This window comes from Grampus griseus (genome assembly GCF_964374135.1).
Source record: "Grampus griseus genome assembly, chromosome: 21".
In the NCBI taxonomy this organism is placed as follows: Eukaryota; Metazoa; Chordata; class Mammalia; order Artiodactyla; family Delphinidae; genus Grampus; species Grampus griseus.
In genome coordinates this window covers 23,481,609-23,495,169 of record NC_139015.1, presented here as the reverse complement: position 1 = coordinate 23,495,169, position 13,561 = coordinate 23,481,609, and the positions used below count along the sequence as shown (strand labels likewise).

At 44.6% G+C, this 13,561-nt stretch overlaps 1 protein-coding gene across 1 annotated transcript in view; it reads left to right on the top strand.

Annotated features, from left to right (window-relative positions):
• Positions 1-491: 491 nt before the first annotated feature.
• The window catches only part of GSR (glutathione-disulfide reductase), a gene marked incomplete at its 5' end in the record, with an annotated part of 45,353 nt that continues 32,283 nt past the window's right edge, over positions 492-13,561 (top strand). Inside the window, one exon of the mRNA XM_082680214.1 lies at positions 492-788. Within this exon, the coding sequence (XP_082536340.1) occupies positions 492-788 (297 nt within the window). The remainder of the gene's footprint in view (positions 789-13,561) is intronic.

The window sequence follows — 13,561 nt, the reverse complement described above, 5'->3', positions numbered from 1 at the left end:
GGGCCCAGAGATCAGGTGGTCTGCGGATCAAACCTTGAGAAACATCACCCTCAAAATGATGGTGGGCAAGTCTCCCTTCCTGGAGAAGTCGGCGCCACTGGCAACTCCCAAAGGGCGCGCTCAGAAAAGGCTGGGGAAACAAAAGGGGGCGTTCATCCTTCCTCGCCCCATCAGCCTTCAGAAACCTACATTCGGCTGATGCCACTCGGGCGCGGGGACCAGATGCTGGGGTGAAGACGGAAGCGGAGAGTTCCCAGAAGAGAGACCCTCCCTTGGAGCAGGGCGGGCTGGCTCGCGCACAGCGGGACGGAGTGGGGCGACTCCCCCTGCCCCGGTCCGGCCAAGCCGGGTAGCCCCATCGCCAGCCCCCAACGCCGCCGCGCGCCGGCTGAGTGCTTAGTCACCGTGAGGCTGCGCCGGCCCCCGCGCGCCCTCCTCCTTCCCCGGGCCCGCCCACGGGCCGCAACCCCGCGGCGCGCACTTCCGCGTGCATGGCCCTGCCGGCCCGGACTCTGAGCGCGAGCGAGGGCCTCGGCTGGAGGCAGGCGGCGCGCACCTTCTCCGGCTACGCGCCACCTTGGGCCCGGGCTGCCTGCGCCTTCTCCCGCGCCATGGCGTTTAGGCAGGGGCCGCAGTCTTCGTGCCCGCCGCCCGCCGCAGGCGTCGCGGCCTGCTACGACTACCTGGTGATCGGGGGCGGCTCGGGCGGGTTGGCCAGCGCGCGCCGGGCGGCCGAGCTGGGCGCCCGGGCCGCCGTGGTGGAGAGCCACAAGCTGGGCGGCACTTGCGTGAGTACCCGCTCGCTCCCGGCGCTTCTCTTCATGCCTGGGTTCCTGCAGCGCCGCGTCCCGCCGTCCCGCTTTGTCTCATCCTCTCTCTGCAGGAACAGCCTGTGCCCTTGCCTAGTGCGACCTCCCCCGACTCCCTGAGGATGGGCCCCCAGCCCTGCGCTGTCCGCTTTCCCACGCGGGTCGGAGTTAGGATCCCAGCGGGGTTTGATGAGAGAAGTGTAAAGGGGCTTTTCCGCAGACCCCGAAGCTGAGCCTGTGTCTGTTCCAGCGCAGGTATCATAATAACGCTGGCCGGAGCTGGTGAAATCTAACGTAACTTTCCCGCATCCTCACTCCTCAAGGTGGAAGGGTTCCATGCTCGATCTCATCACCAGATCCATGAAACATAAAACTGCATCTAGAATAGTTGCAGCTGGTCTGAGTCTCTGTGGGGAGAGGGGAAGGGAGGATGGAGCCCGTGTCACTGAATTAGGATCCCGGTCCTCTCCCTTCAGTTTCAAGGGCAGAATTTACAGCAGCGGTTCTCACTGTTGCCTGCACATTGGAATCACCTGAGGAGTTGAAAAAATTCTGCTGCCTGGGTGCAGCCTCGGCTTTGGGTGATTCTTAATTGCAGCCAAGGTTGAGAATCACCAGCTACAGTTGACATTGATGTAGGATTTATCGTTAAATGACTTTACAGACCTTTTGTTTTGTTTTGGAGGGATTTTAAAACTACCTCCCCCCAAAAGAGGGTTGTAAATCCTGCGATTGAGGAACTATTACTTTAAAAAATAAGTTTAGTTCCCAAGTTATTGGTGTGGGCTCTTCTGTCACAAGACTTGGGCGAGGTACTTGCTGTTAGTATTAAAATGTATCCGAGTGTAACCTGGGCTTGGGCATGGAGTTCTCGAAGTTCCTTTGGAGAGGGATGCTTAAATTACACTACACTGGGAACTCCTTAAGGGCAGAAATGGGTTCATATGTTTGCAAACTCTCATCGCCTTAACAAAGAGCTTGCTCAATAACCGTATGTGAATGAAACTCAAAATTAACAGCTGTGAAAGGGCTGTCTCCAGTGTCCTGTGCTCACTTTTGAAGTTCAAAACGGAAGTGGGAACGAGGAAAGGAAAAATCCCTCTTAATTATCAACTTGCACCTTGACACCTTAGTCTAGACAGACTCTTAGGAGAAGTCTGGCTCTGCAGAAAGCAGATGGAGGGGTGTCACTAAGAGGCCCCCCGGGCAACTGGTGACAACACTTGATAACTACTCATCTTTGTCCCTCTCTACTTTCTGTTTTCCTCCTTCGCCATGTGTGTCATAATCAGCTTGTGGCAGCCTTCATGGTTGCCTGGTTCCACTGGTATTGATCAAGAAGGGGCTGACCCCATTTTTAGGTTCCTGTTAGAAACGTGAAATGCTTTAAGAGATCAACTACTTCCGAGAGCAAGTAAAGGACAGCTTAGGAGTCAACCATTTACTGCTTCCTTATGGAGTGCCTGGCCTTGCTTATCTCATTATGCTGCAGCAACTTTTATTTTTTAGTAAGCATTGATCTCTTGGGGTAAATCCCCTATTTAATATTTTTATTTCATTCCATTTGGGCTCTTCTCAAACTGCCTTTTGGTTTTGAATTCAAGGAAAGATGTAGTATGCCTTAGAATATCAGAGAAGATAAAACCGACTGATAAGACCTGTTTAGATTTGTCTCCGTATTCTAGTTATTTGGGTTATCCACAGATGCATTAATAAACTTCTTAGTGCAGTGATTTCCAAACAGGTGTTTGGGAAAATCGAGGCGTTCTGAAGCATGTTTCATTTGTTCCTGTCTTCACTTCTCGTAATCTAAGTGCTAAGTATTTGGATTGGGGCTGGTTGAGATAAAAGGGTAGATACCAACATTTGTAAGACAAAGGTCCCTTCCCTCAAGGAATTTGCGATAAGGTGGGGGGAAGCAAAATGTAGACAGTCAACCCCAGAGTGAGGGGGTCTATGTTAATTGCTGTTATGGTAGTTGAGAGAAGAGTGTAATTATCACTTCTGCTTGGGCACATTGGATAGTTTTGGGATGGAGATAGTATCTTTGTGAACTTGAACTGGATGAATATCGTTTTTTGACAGGGTAGGTCAGGGGCAGAGGCACAGAAGCAAGGTATGTTGTGTAATCAAATTTGACTGGAGGGCTTCCCTGGTGGCACAGTGGTTGAGAGTCCGCCTGCCGATGCAGGGGACGTGGGTTCGTGACCCGGTCCGGGAGGATCCCACGTGCCGCGGAGCGGCTGGGCCCGTGAGCCATGGCCGCTGAGCCTGCGCGTCCGGAGCCTGTGCTCAGCAGCGGGAGAGGCCAACAGCGGTGAGAGGCCCGCGTACCGCAAAAAAAAAAAAAAAAATTGACTGGAGCAGAGGGCGTCTCCTATAAAGCTGATGGTCAGGTGGTAGTAAAAAGGTAGAGTTTCTGGAAGCACAGTGAACTGTGGAAGGGTTCTGAGCAGGAGAGTGACACGATAAAAGTGGCTTTGTACTGGAGATACTATTGAGAAATGTCCCTTGGGAAAGTCAGAAGTTTCTTTACTGTTGACTCTCTAACCAGGTTTTTTTTGTTTTCCTAAATGCTAATTAATGCATGTTAATTCTAAAGCTTGGTAAAATTTTTAAGTTGCTGTGGATACCAGTTTTTGTTTTTAGCGTTCCTCCATGAAAACTTAGACTCATGGACTGATGGAGTTGGAAGTGATTTTGGAGATCTACTAATCCAGTCTGACTATAGTTGTTTTTTGTTTGTTTGTTTTTTTAATAGGAAGCACTTACATAAGCTTGCTGACTTAATTTTTTTTAGAGTAATGATCATTAAAAAAATTCTTCTATCACTATCATTTTCATCAAGAACGATTTTTTGATTAAAAGTAGGAAGCTTATAATTTCAAGTAAGGGATAGCCCTTTATTTATTTAACTCTTTTTTGTGGGGGGGGCTGCCACACAGCTTGCAGAATCTTAGTTCCTCCACCAGTATCAAACCCGTGTCCCCTGCAGTGGAAGCAGAGAGTCCTAACCACTGGACTGCCAGGGAAGTCCTGACTGTCCTTTAAATTGAATACTTTTAGCTTTATAAAAACGGAGCATGGGCCCCATTGCTTTCATTTCATTAAGGATCCAACTTACACAAATCCTTATAGGAATTTAGAAGCACTGTTCCAGCCCTGGACCCTCATTTTTACCAAGGAGCAAATTGAATGTCAATTAAAATGTGGTTGAAAACAAACCAAGTGTAGAATAACCTATGGAATTAGCATAGGTTATTAGCTGTGCTAATTAGCAGCCAAACCATGGCTTCTGTGTAATTGTGTGGAGTAATTTATGATTTGATGAACATTTTTAAGCATTCTTCTCAGCTACAGGGGAGGAACCTTCCTACTTCTGCCTCTTAGGAAACAGTCATTATTTACTTTAAAAGCACTTATCTACTAGGTGGGTCTCCACTTCAGAGCTCCTGATCTAGTAGGTCTGGAGTGAAGCCCCAGCAGGTGTATTTTTAAAGAGCCCCATTCTGATTCTGGTGTACCTGAGCCCAACTCAGCACTGGGGGTTTCATGGGGAGCAGGAACTGTGTGAAGACTTTAACCCTATGGAAGCATTAGAATGAATCTGGAGAACCCTGCACAGTTGTGGGCATCAGATGGTAATGAGTTTGGGCCTAGAGTCATTCATTTCCTGGTTTCATAATTTCATGCTTCTGGAGTAAGAGCCTTCCATGGGGGTCTGTATGATGTGACTGTTTGCCTTGATCTCCTGACTCCTCCTCAGTTTTCCTTTTCCGGAATGCTTTTTTTTTTTCTCTTCTGTGATACAATGGAGTAGGCCCCTTCCGAGCAAACGGGTATTTTCAAGATGAGTGACCTGTGTTGGTGTACCTGAGAGTTCACTTTTCTTTGATGGAGTTTATCACTTTAAACTGTTGAGAAACTCAGGTATGAAATGACTTTGCTCTGTATTGTGTTAGGGGAGGAAAAACTTTCTCTCTTCCCATTTATGTTCAGTAGCTAGGGCCTGCAAATTAAACAGAAAATGGACAGATTATGGGAGAAAAGGTTTATTTCATATGCACACATGAGTGTCACAGAAAAGAAGTGGGGAAAAAAAGGAACTCTTAGGCCTGGGAGCTTAATGCCAACTTAACAAAGGGTGACAAATTGTGGAAAAGTGACTAGACAAAGGAAAGGGGGCTTGGGCTTCTAGAGGCAGTAAATTGTGGGAAGGTAAATATATGGGGGGAAACTAATGGAAGATAAGGGTTACTTTAATAAGGTTTTTTTGTGCAGATTCATCTCAGTGCTACCTTTCCATCTCCAGTGATAAGGGTTTTTCTGCTGCTGGTACAGGATAAGGGTGGGAAACACCTTCATAAAGGGAAATTTAACCTTTGCTTTTAGGTAGAAAGGTGGAGAGCAGAGTTCCTCCTGTGTCTGCTGTTTCTTAATTGTCTTCACCTCAAAATAATTTTTATGTCAAAGGAGCATGTTTTGAGGTGGCATATTCTGATCCCCTCAAGTTCAGAGTGAAATAAGCAACGAGAACCAGTACTGCTACTAAACTTCTGATGGGTAAACTAGGTCAAGAGGCAGGTGTAGCTCTAATAACATTCCACTCTTTTTTTTTTTTTTTGGCCACATCGCGTGTAGCATGTGGGATCTTAGTTCCCCGACCAGGGATCAAACCTGCGCTCCATGCAGTGGAAGCATGGAGTCTTAACCACTGGACTGCCAGGGAAGTCTCCAACATGATTCCACTCTTTTTTTTTTTTTTTTAATTTTTGGCTGTGTTGGGTCTTCATTGCTGCACGCAGGCTTTCTATAGTTGTGGTGAGCGGGGGCTACTCTTCGTTGCGGTGCGCAGGCTTCTCATTGCAGTGGCCTCTCTTATTGTGGAGCACGGGCTCTAGGCACGCGGGCTTCAGTAGTTGTGGCACATGGGCTCAGTAGTTGTGGCTCATGGGCTCTAGAGCGCAGGCTCAGTAGTTGTGGCGCACGGGCTTTAGTTGCTCCGCGGCATGTGGGATCTTCCCGGACCAGGGCTCGAACCTGTGTCCCCTGCCTTGGCAGGCAGATTCGTAACCACTGCGCCACCAGGGAAGGCCCAGATTCCACTCTTAAATTACTCTTTATTTTTCTGGATCAGGCAAAAAATTATAATAGTACTAGGTTAGGCATTAAAAAAGGGAAACTGAAAGAAATCATCTGTTTTTCTAGGATTCAATTAAAAATAATCTTTTAGTGCCTACTGCGATTAAGTAATTTCTCAGAGCAGAAAAATACATGAGTTAATTTTCAAGTTCAGTTTTTGGGAGTCTCCAAAAAGGTAAATATAGGCATAACTCTTAGCACTTTGCAGGTTCTGCTTTTTTTTTTTTTTTTTAACAAACTGCAGGTTTGCAGCAACCCTGCGGTGAGCACATCTGTTGGCACCATTTTTCCAACAGTATTTGCTCATTCATGTCTCTTTGTCACATTTTTGTAATTCTCACAATATTTCAAACTTTTTATTAATTAATTAATTTATTTATTTTGGCTGTGTTGGGTCTTCATTTCTGTGCGAGGGCTTTCTCCAGTTGCGGCAAGCGGGGGCCACTCTTCATCGCGGTGCGCGGGCCTCTCACTATTGCGGCCTCTTGTTGCGGAGCACAGGCTCCAGATGCGCAGGCTCAGTAGTTGTGGCTCACGGGCCCAGTTGCTCCGCGCCATGTGGGATCTTCCCAGACCAGAGCTTGAACCTGTGTCCCCTGCATTGGCAGGCGGAGTCTTAACCGCTGCGCCACCAGGGAAGTCCCTAAACGTAACTTTTATATGCACTGGGAAACCAAAAAAATTGTGTGACTCCTACGATATTCACTTTATTTCGGTGGTCTGGAACTGAATCTGCAATATCTCCAAGGTCTGCTGGTATAATGCTTCTCATGATCAAGTGCAAACCAAGAAGAAATGCACAGATGGCCCAAAGCCAAGGTGAATTAGAGCCTTCTGGGAGCTTTGTCTCTGCTATTCAGGGCGGTTCAGTTCTCTGCCCATGTAGATAAGGGAAGAGTCAGGTTGAGGAAAAAGTTCTTTCTGACTTACTATTCCCTTTGCCCCAGGCCTGTAGGAGCATGTGTTCCAGTGTTCTTTCTGACTGTACTGATTCTGTGGTAAAGACTGACCCACTTCTTGTGGTATAGGCGTACAGTTCTTACTAATAAGGACTGATCGCCAGACAAAACCTTTTTTTTTTTAAGTTGAAGTATAATTGACATATAACATTGTATTACTTAGAGATGTACACATAATAATTCGATATTTGTATATATTGGGAAATGATCAACACCTTAAATGTAGTTAACATCTGCCACCATACATAGTTACGAGTTTTTCTTGTAATGAGAACTTTTAAGATCTACCCTCTTAACAGCTTTTATGGACAGCTACATGTAAAAGAATGAAATTAGAACACTTCCTAACACCGTACACAAAAATAAACTCAACATGGATTAAAGACCTAAATGTAGGACGAGACACTATAAAACTCTTAGGGGAAAACATAGGAAAAACACTCTTTGACATAAACCACAGCAAGATCTTTTTTGACCCACTTCCTAGAGTAACGGAAATAAAAACAAAAATAAACAAATAGGACTTAATTAAACTTAAAAGCTTTTGCACAGCAAAGGAAACCATAAAAAAGACAAAAAGACAACCCTCAAAATGGGAGAAAATATTTGCAAATGAACCAACAGACAAAGGATTAATCTCCAAAATATACAAACAGCTCATCATCAAAAAAATAAACAATCCAATGAAAAAATGGGCAGAAGACCTAAATAGACATTTCACCAAGGAAGACATACAGATGGCCAAGAGGCGCATGAAAAGATGCTCAACATCACTTATTATTAGAGAAATGCAAATCAGAACTACAATGAGGTATCACCTCACACTATCAGAATGGATACTATCAAAAAATCTAGAAACAATAAATGTTAGAAAGGGTGTGGTGAAAAGGGAACCTTCCTGCACTATTGGTGGGAATGTAAATTGATACAGCCACTATGGAAATCACGGAGGTTCCTTAAAAAACTGAAAATAGAACTACCATACGACCCAGCAATCCCACTACTGGGCGTATACCCTGAGAAAACCATAATTCAAACAGAGTCATGTACCACAATGTTCATTGCAGCACTATTTACAGTAGCCAGGACATGGAACCAACCTAAATGTCCATCAACAGATGAATGGATAAAGCAGATGTGGTACATATATATAATGGAATACTACTCAGCTGTAAAAAGAAACGAAATTGAGTTATTTGTAGCGAGGTGGATGGATCTAGAGTCTCTCATACAGAGTGAAATAAGTCAGAAAGAGAAAAACAAATACCGTATTCTAACACATATATATGGAATCAAAAAAAAAAACTGGTACTGATGAGACTCGTTGCAGAGCAGGAATAAAAATGTAGACATAGAGAATGGACTTGAGGACACGAGGTGGGGGGGGGAAGCTGGGACCAACTGAGAGTAGCATCGACATGTATACACTACCGAATGTAAAATAGTTGGATAGTGGGAAGCAGCAGCATAGCACAGGGAGATCGGCTCGGTGCTTTGTGATGACCTAGAGGGGTGGGTAAGGGAGGGTGGGAGGGAGGGTTAAGAGGGAGGGGATATGGGGACATATGTGCATATGGCTGATTCACTTTGGTGTGCAACAGAAACTAATGCAGTATTGTGAAGCAATTATACTCCAATAAAGATCTATTAAAAAAAATAGTGACAAGCCGTGTAAACTGCAAAGTATTGATATAATGATTTTCTTTTGTTAAGTGAACATTTTTGCTTGCACATAAAGTATTTTTATGAATGTGAATCTTTATTATTGAAATTTAGTGTCTTATTTTTTCATTTTTAAATTTTTATATCATTAAAAAAAATTACTTTCCATTTACAGTTATTACAAAATATTGGCTCTATTCCCCATGTTGTACAATACATCCTTGAGCCTATCTTACACCCAATAGTTTGTACCTCCCACTTCCCTCCCCCTGTGTTCCCCCTCTCTCCCTCCCCACTGGTAACTACTAGTTTGTTCTCTATACCTATAAGTCTGCTTCTTTTTTGTTGTATTCATTAGTTTGTTGTAATTCTTAGATTCCACATAGAAGTGATGTCATTCAATAAAAAATATATCTATGGAATACAGTGTTATTAACAATAGTCACCATGCTGTACGTTACATCCCCGTGACTTGTTTTTTGTTTTTTGTTTTTTGGGCGGTACGCGGGCCTCTCACTGTTGTGGCCTCTCCCTTTGCGGAGCACAGGCTCCGGACACGCAGGCTCAGCGGCCATGGCTCACGGGACCAGCCGCTCCGCGGCATGTGGGATCTTCCCGGACCGGGGCACAAACCCACGTCCCCTGCATCGGCAGGCAGACTCTCAACCACTGCGCCACCAGGGAAGCCCAAGTTGTTTGTTTTATAACTGGAAGTTTGTACCTAGCAAAAGCCTTCTTGATCATTAATGTCACAGTGAGCTGTGCTGTACACACCAGTTGGAGAGGCCAGCAGGAGGAGCGGGGGCTTTGGAAGAGGCCTGAGAAACAGGCCCCTTGGTGGGTTGTTTGTATTCATCTAGGCCGAAAACAACTACTCAGCGACATGTAAATCAGAAACTAACTTGGAGGTGATAGCGTGTACTTTGATATTATAGTGTCTGTATCCCCAGTAGGCTGAACATGCTTTTCTTCTTCTTTTTTTTTAATGGTAAGAATACTTAACTCGAAATCTACCCTGTTAACAAATTTTGAAGCATACAGTACAGTATCGTTGACTGTAGGTACAACGTTGTACAGCAGATCTCTAGAACTTACTCATCCTGCTTACCTGAGATTTGGGGCCCATTGATTAGTAAATCCCCATTGCCCTCTCCTACTCCCTACCCCCCCAGTCCCTGGCAACCACTGTTCCACTGTTTGATCCTATGAATTTGACTATTTTAGATACCTCGTATAAGTGGAATCACGTAATATCTGTCTTTCTGTGACTAGCTTATTTCACTTATATTAGTATGCTGTTCCAAGTTTGAACATGCATTTTTATTTTTTTTTAATGTTTTTTCACAGTATAATGGTTTTATTCATAAAGTTCAATATAGTATTTTAAGGCAATGTCGTTTGGTGTTAAAACATCCTTTCTTATATGAAATGAGCATGATAGTAAAGAGTTGTATGATTTAAAGTAGGTATTAGCAAGTAAAAAGTTGATGGCCTGTGTCAGTCTGGTGATATTTTGTTCATAAATCGAAAAGTCTGAACAAAGATGAGCAGACAAGAGTGGATGTCTTTTATGGGTTTGACTTGGAAGGAAAACGGTGCTGGGGAACTGAGATTATCATTATTGTAATGATTGTTGTGATTTTCATTCCTTTTGTTCCTCATAAACAAGGAGCAGCATTAAGTAAGGACTGTTTTCAGAAATGTTTGGGGATTACAGAACCAAGTTCACCTGAATGTGCTAAACCACATATACTTCATGTACTACAGCAGCTTCAAAAATGTTTTTCATTTTCTTCTCAGTAATACTGGCTCATTGTAAAAAGTTAACATAGAAGTGAAAGCTCCTTCTATTTGAACGTGCATTTTTAAATGGACATTTACTAAAAGGAGATCTCAGTTTAAGGAACCCTGCCATTAGTTCCTTCTGTATTGACAAGGATCCCTCAAAACCAGAAAAGAATTCTAATTTGTTTCCTGGGTTGAGAGTTTCATAAAATGCGGCACGCCTGTGTTCATAAATGCCAAAGAAAGGAGTGATCAGAAAGGGTAGGGTTAGTTCAAGCAGGCAAATCCTATTGAAATTTGTCTTTTGATTTACCTTATTTTTTTTGAATTTTATTTTATTATTTTTTTATACAGCAGGTTCGTATTAGTTACCCGTTTTATACATATGAGTGTATATATGTGATTTACCTTACTGATTGTTTAATCTTTTGCATCAGTCTTAGTAATACTGCTTTGCCGTCTGCCTCAGAACCCACTAAATCTGCAGGGCCAGAAAAAGAAAGACTTCCTCTTGATCCCTCAGAGTTCCTGTTTCTTTGCGAAAGGTACCTTGAACAAGTAACAGCAGAGAATTTTTCTGGTAGAGTGGAATTAAAGGAATTTTACGGCAATTCTAATGACCTTCCACATTTGTAAGTGAATTTCAAACAGTCATAATTAGTAACCATTTATTCACTGGGTGTTACAACATGAGATATTAAATAGGATATGGGATCCCAGATCCTTTTTCTTTTGAAGGGGGGAAGCAAGAGATTTGGGGCCAGATATCACTCAGTGGGTGTCAGGTGGTAGAGAAAACTGACAACTCCTGAGCTGTGTCAGAACTGACACTCTTGTAGCTGTGTCTGGGTGTCCCCGGATGCCCCAGAGTAAGAGTTCATTGAAGTTTGATCCCTGGGACTGGAGATTTCACATTCATCTAAAGTTCTGCTGAAATAAGAATTGAACCAAAATAATTTTAGTTCTAACATTTGAATACCTCTTGTATCAGTTCATTTTCTTACTTTAGATTTTGCCTTACACAGAATACTTTCTCCTTCTTTCTTTCTCCCTTCCTTCCTTTCTTTCTCTTTCTTTCTCTCTCTCTCCCTCCCTCTCTCTCCCTCCCTTCCTCTCTCTCTCTCCCCTTCCTTCCTTGCTCCCTCCCTCTTCCTTTCTCTCTTTTTCAAGGTAGATGCCTTACTGGGCTAACCTTTATCTGAAATTTGAAGGTAAAGACATGGATGTTGAATGTTTAATATGTGCCAGAGTGTGATATTGGATTTATAACAAGAAATATGTATTTGGCCTTTGTACCCATTTCTAGCACAGAGTTCCTGGAACCCTTGGAATTTACTACATGCTGAGGGGTAAGGGTGTCTGGATATTGAACCACACCTGAGTTTGTGTTAATGAGGTGTCTTCTGAGGGCTGGTTGGTAGAGGAGCCAGCCGTGTGATAGTGGGTTGGAACATCAGCCTTAACCCCCTGCCCTTGGCAAGGCGAGGACAGGGTCTGGAGGTTGACCATCACCAGTGGCCAATGATTTAGTCAGCCGTGCCTATGTAACGAAGCCTTCATAGAAAACCGAAAGGACAGAGTTCAGAGAGCTTCTGGGTTGGTGAGCACATGGGGTTTTGGGAGGGTGGCGTGTATGCCCAGAGAGGACACGGAAGCTCCACACCCCTTCCCAGGTACCTTGCCCTGTACATCTCTTCCATTGGGCTGTTCCTGAGTTACATTATAACTTTTTATAATAAACTGGTAATCTAGTAAGGAAAATGTTTCATCACATGTTTCTCTGAGTTCTGTGAGCCACTCAAGCACATTAATCAAACCCAAGAAAGGGGAAGGGGTCTTTGGAACCTTGGGTCTATAGCCGGTCGCTCAGAAGCACAGCTGACAACCTGGACTTGTGGTTGGTGACTGAAGTAGGGGCGGGGGGGGATAGGACAGTCTTGTAGGACTGAGCCCTTCACCTTTGGGATCTAATGCCGTCTCCAGGTAGATAGTGTCAGAATTGAGTTAATTGCTTGATTGTGTGGAGAAATAAAACACACATCAGAGTTAGCGTCAGAATTGTGAAAGGACGTGGGCAAGTGGTGTCCAGACAGCATCTTGCTTGATAACTGTTGGTGTAAAGCTGATAACAACAGGGGTCTTTATCTGTTCTGGTCAGCAATACCGAGCCCCTAGAACAGTGTCTTGCACAATCTGAAAGAATGTGCTGATGAACCAATACTGTTTTGCTTAGTGAATGATGACTGGTCATCTTGTAAGTGCTCCTTCCTCATATCAGTCCTGAACTAGATAGGAACCATTAGGCAACTCTGTGATGGGGAACAGAAAGGGGGAAACCAGAGGAAGGAAGCTTCCTATTACTTAAGCACAGGTGACATTCTCGACAGGTGAGGTTGTAAATTAACCAGTGACATGGGCAGTGTGCGGTTTTTACTTATCTGGGCAGAATTGAAGGTAAGAGCACCAGCCCTAGGGAAGTGGAGAACCTCTGAATTTTGCCACAGGTATCATCAGACTCCTCACATGTTCTGTCCCTGTTTGGAGAGGCCCCCGTCCTCACTGTGAGCCGGTGCTGGCAGGCCCACGGAACGGAAGGATTCTGAGCACTAGATTGGAAGAGGGAGTTCTCAGAGACGGACCATCAGTTTGCAGAGGGAGGCAGAGCTGCAGGAATCTCTCTGGCACTGGGTTGTCTCTGTTCCTATTGCTTATTGTTGGTGAGTGCCCACCTAGAGAATGCGGGCTCTGCAGGGGGATTTGCCAGGTGGAAAGCGTGGTATGCTGCAGGTCTTAGCTGTGTGCACTCCTGGGAGGTCAGAGCCCTGACAGCCCGTGACCCTAGTGCCCCATTCTGGAAGGCAAGCTTTCTTTGCCATCTGTTGATCTGTTTCTGAAAGGGAGCCGGCCACCGGGGAATTTATCTCCTCTGTTTGCCATACGGCTTTTGTACCCATGGGGAGCTGGCAGACTGCAGGAATAATTCAGAGGGGTCAATGGCATCAATCATCACACCTATCATGAATTAGAAAAGAGGTGCTTTACGTACATTATCTCTGATCTTCGCAAAATCTCTGGAATGTAAGTATTATCATTCCTATCCTATGGAATGGGAAACTGAGCTCAGAGGGGTTTAGCAAGCTACCCACCAACTTCCAGGAAGTGGAGGATTCAAACTCTTGTCTGTCTGACTCTACGCCCGAGCTC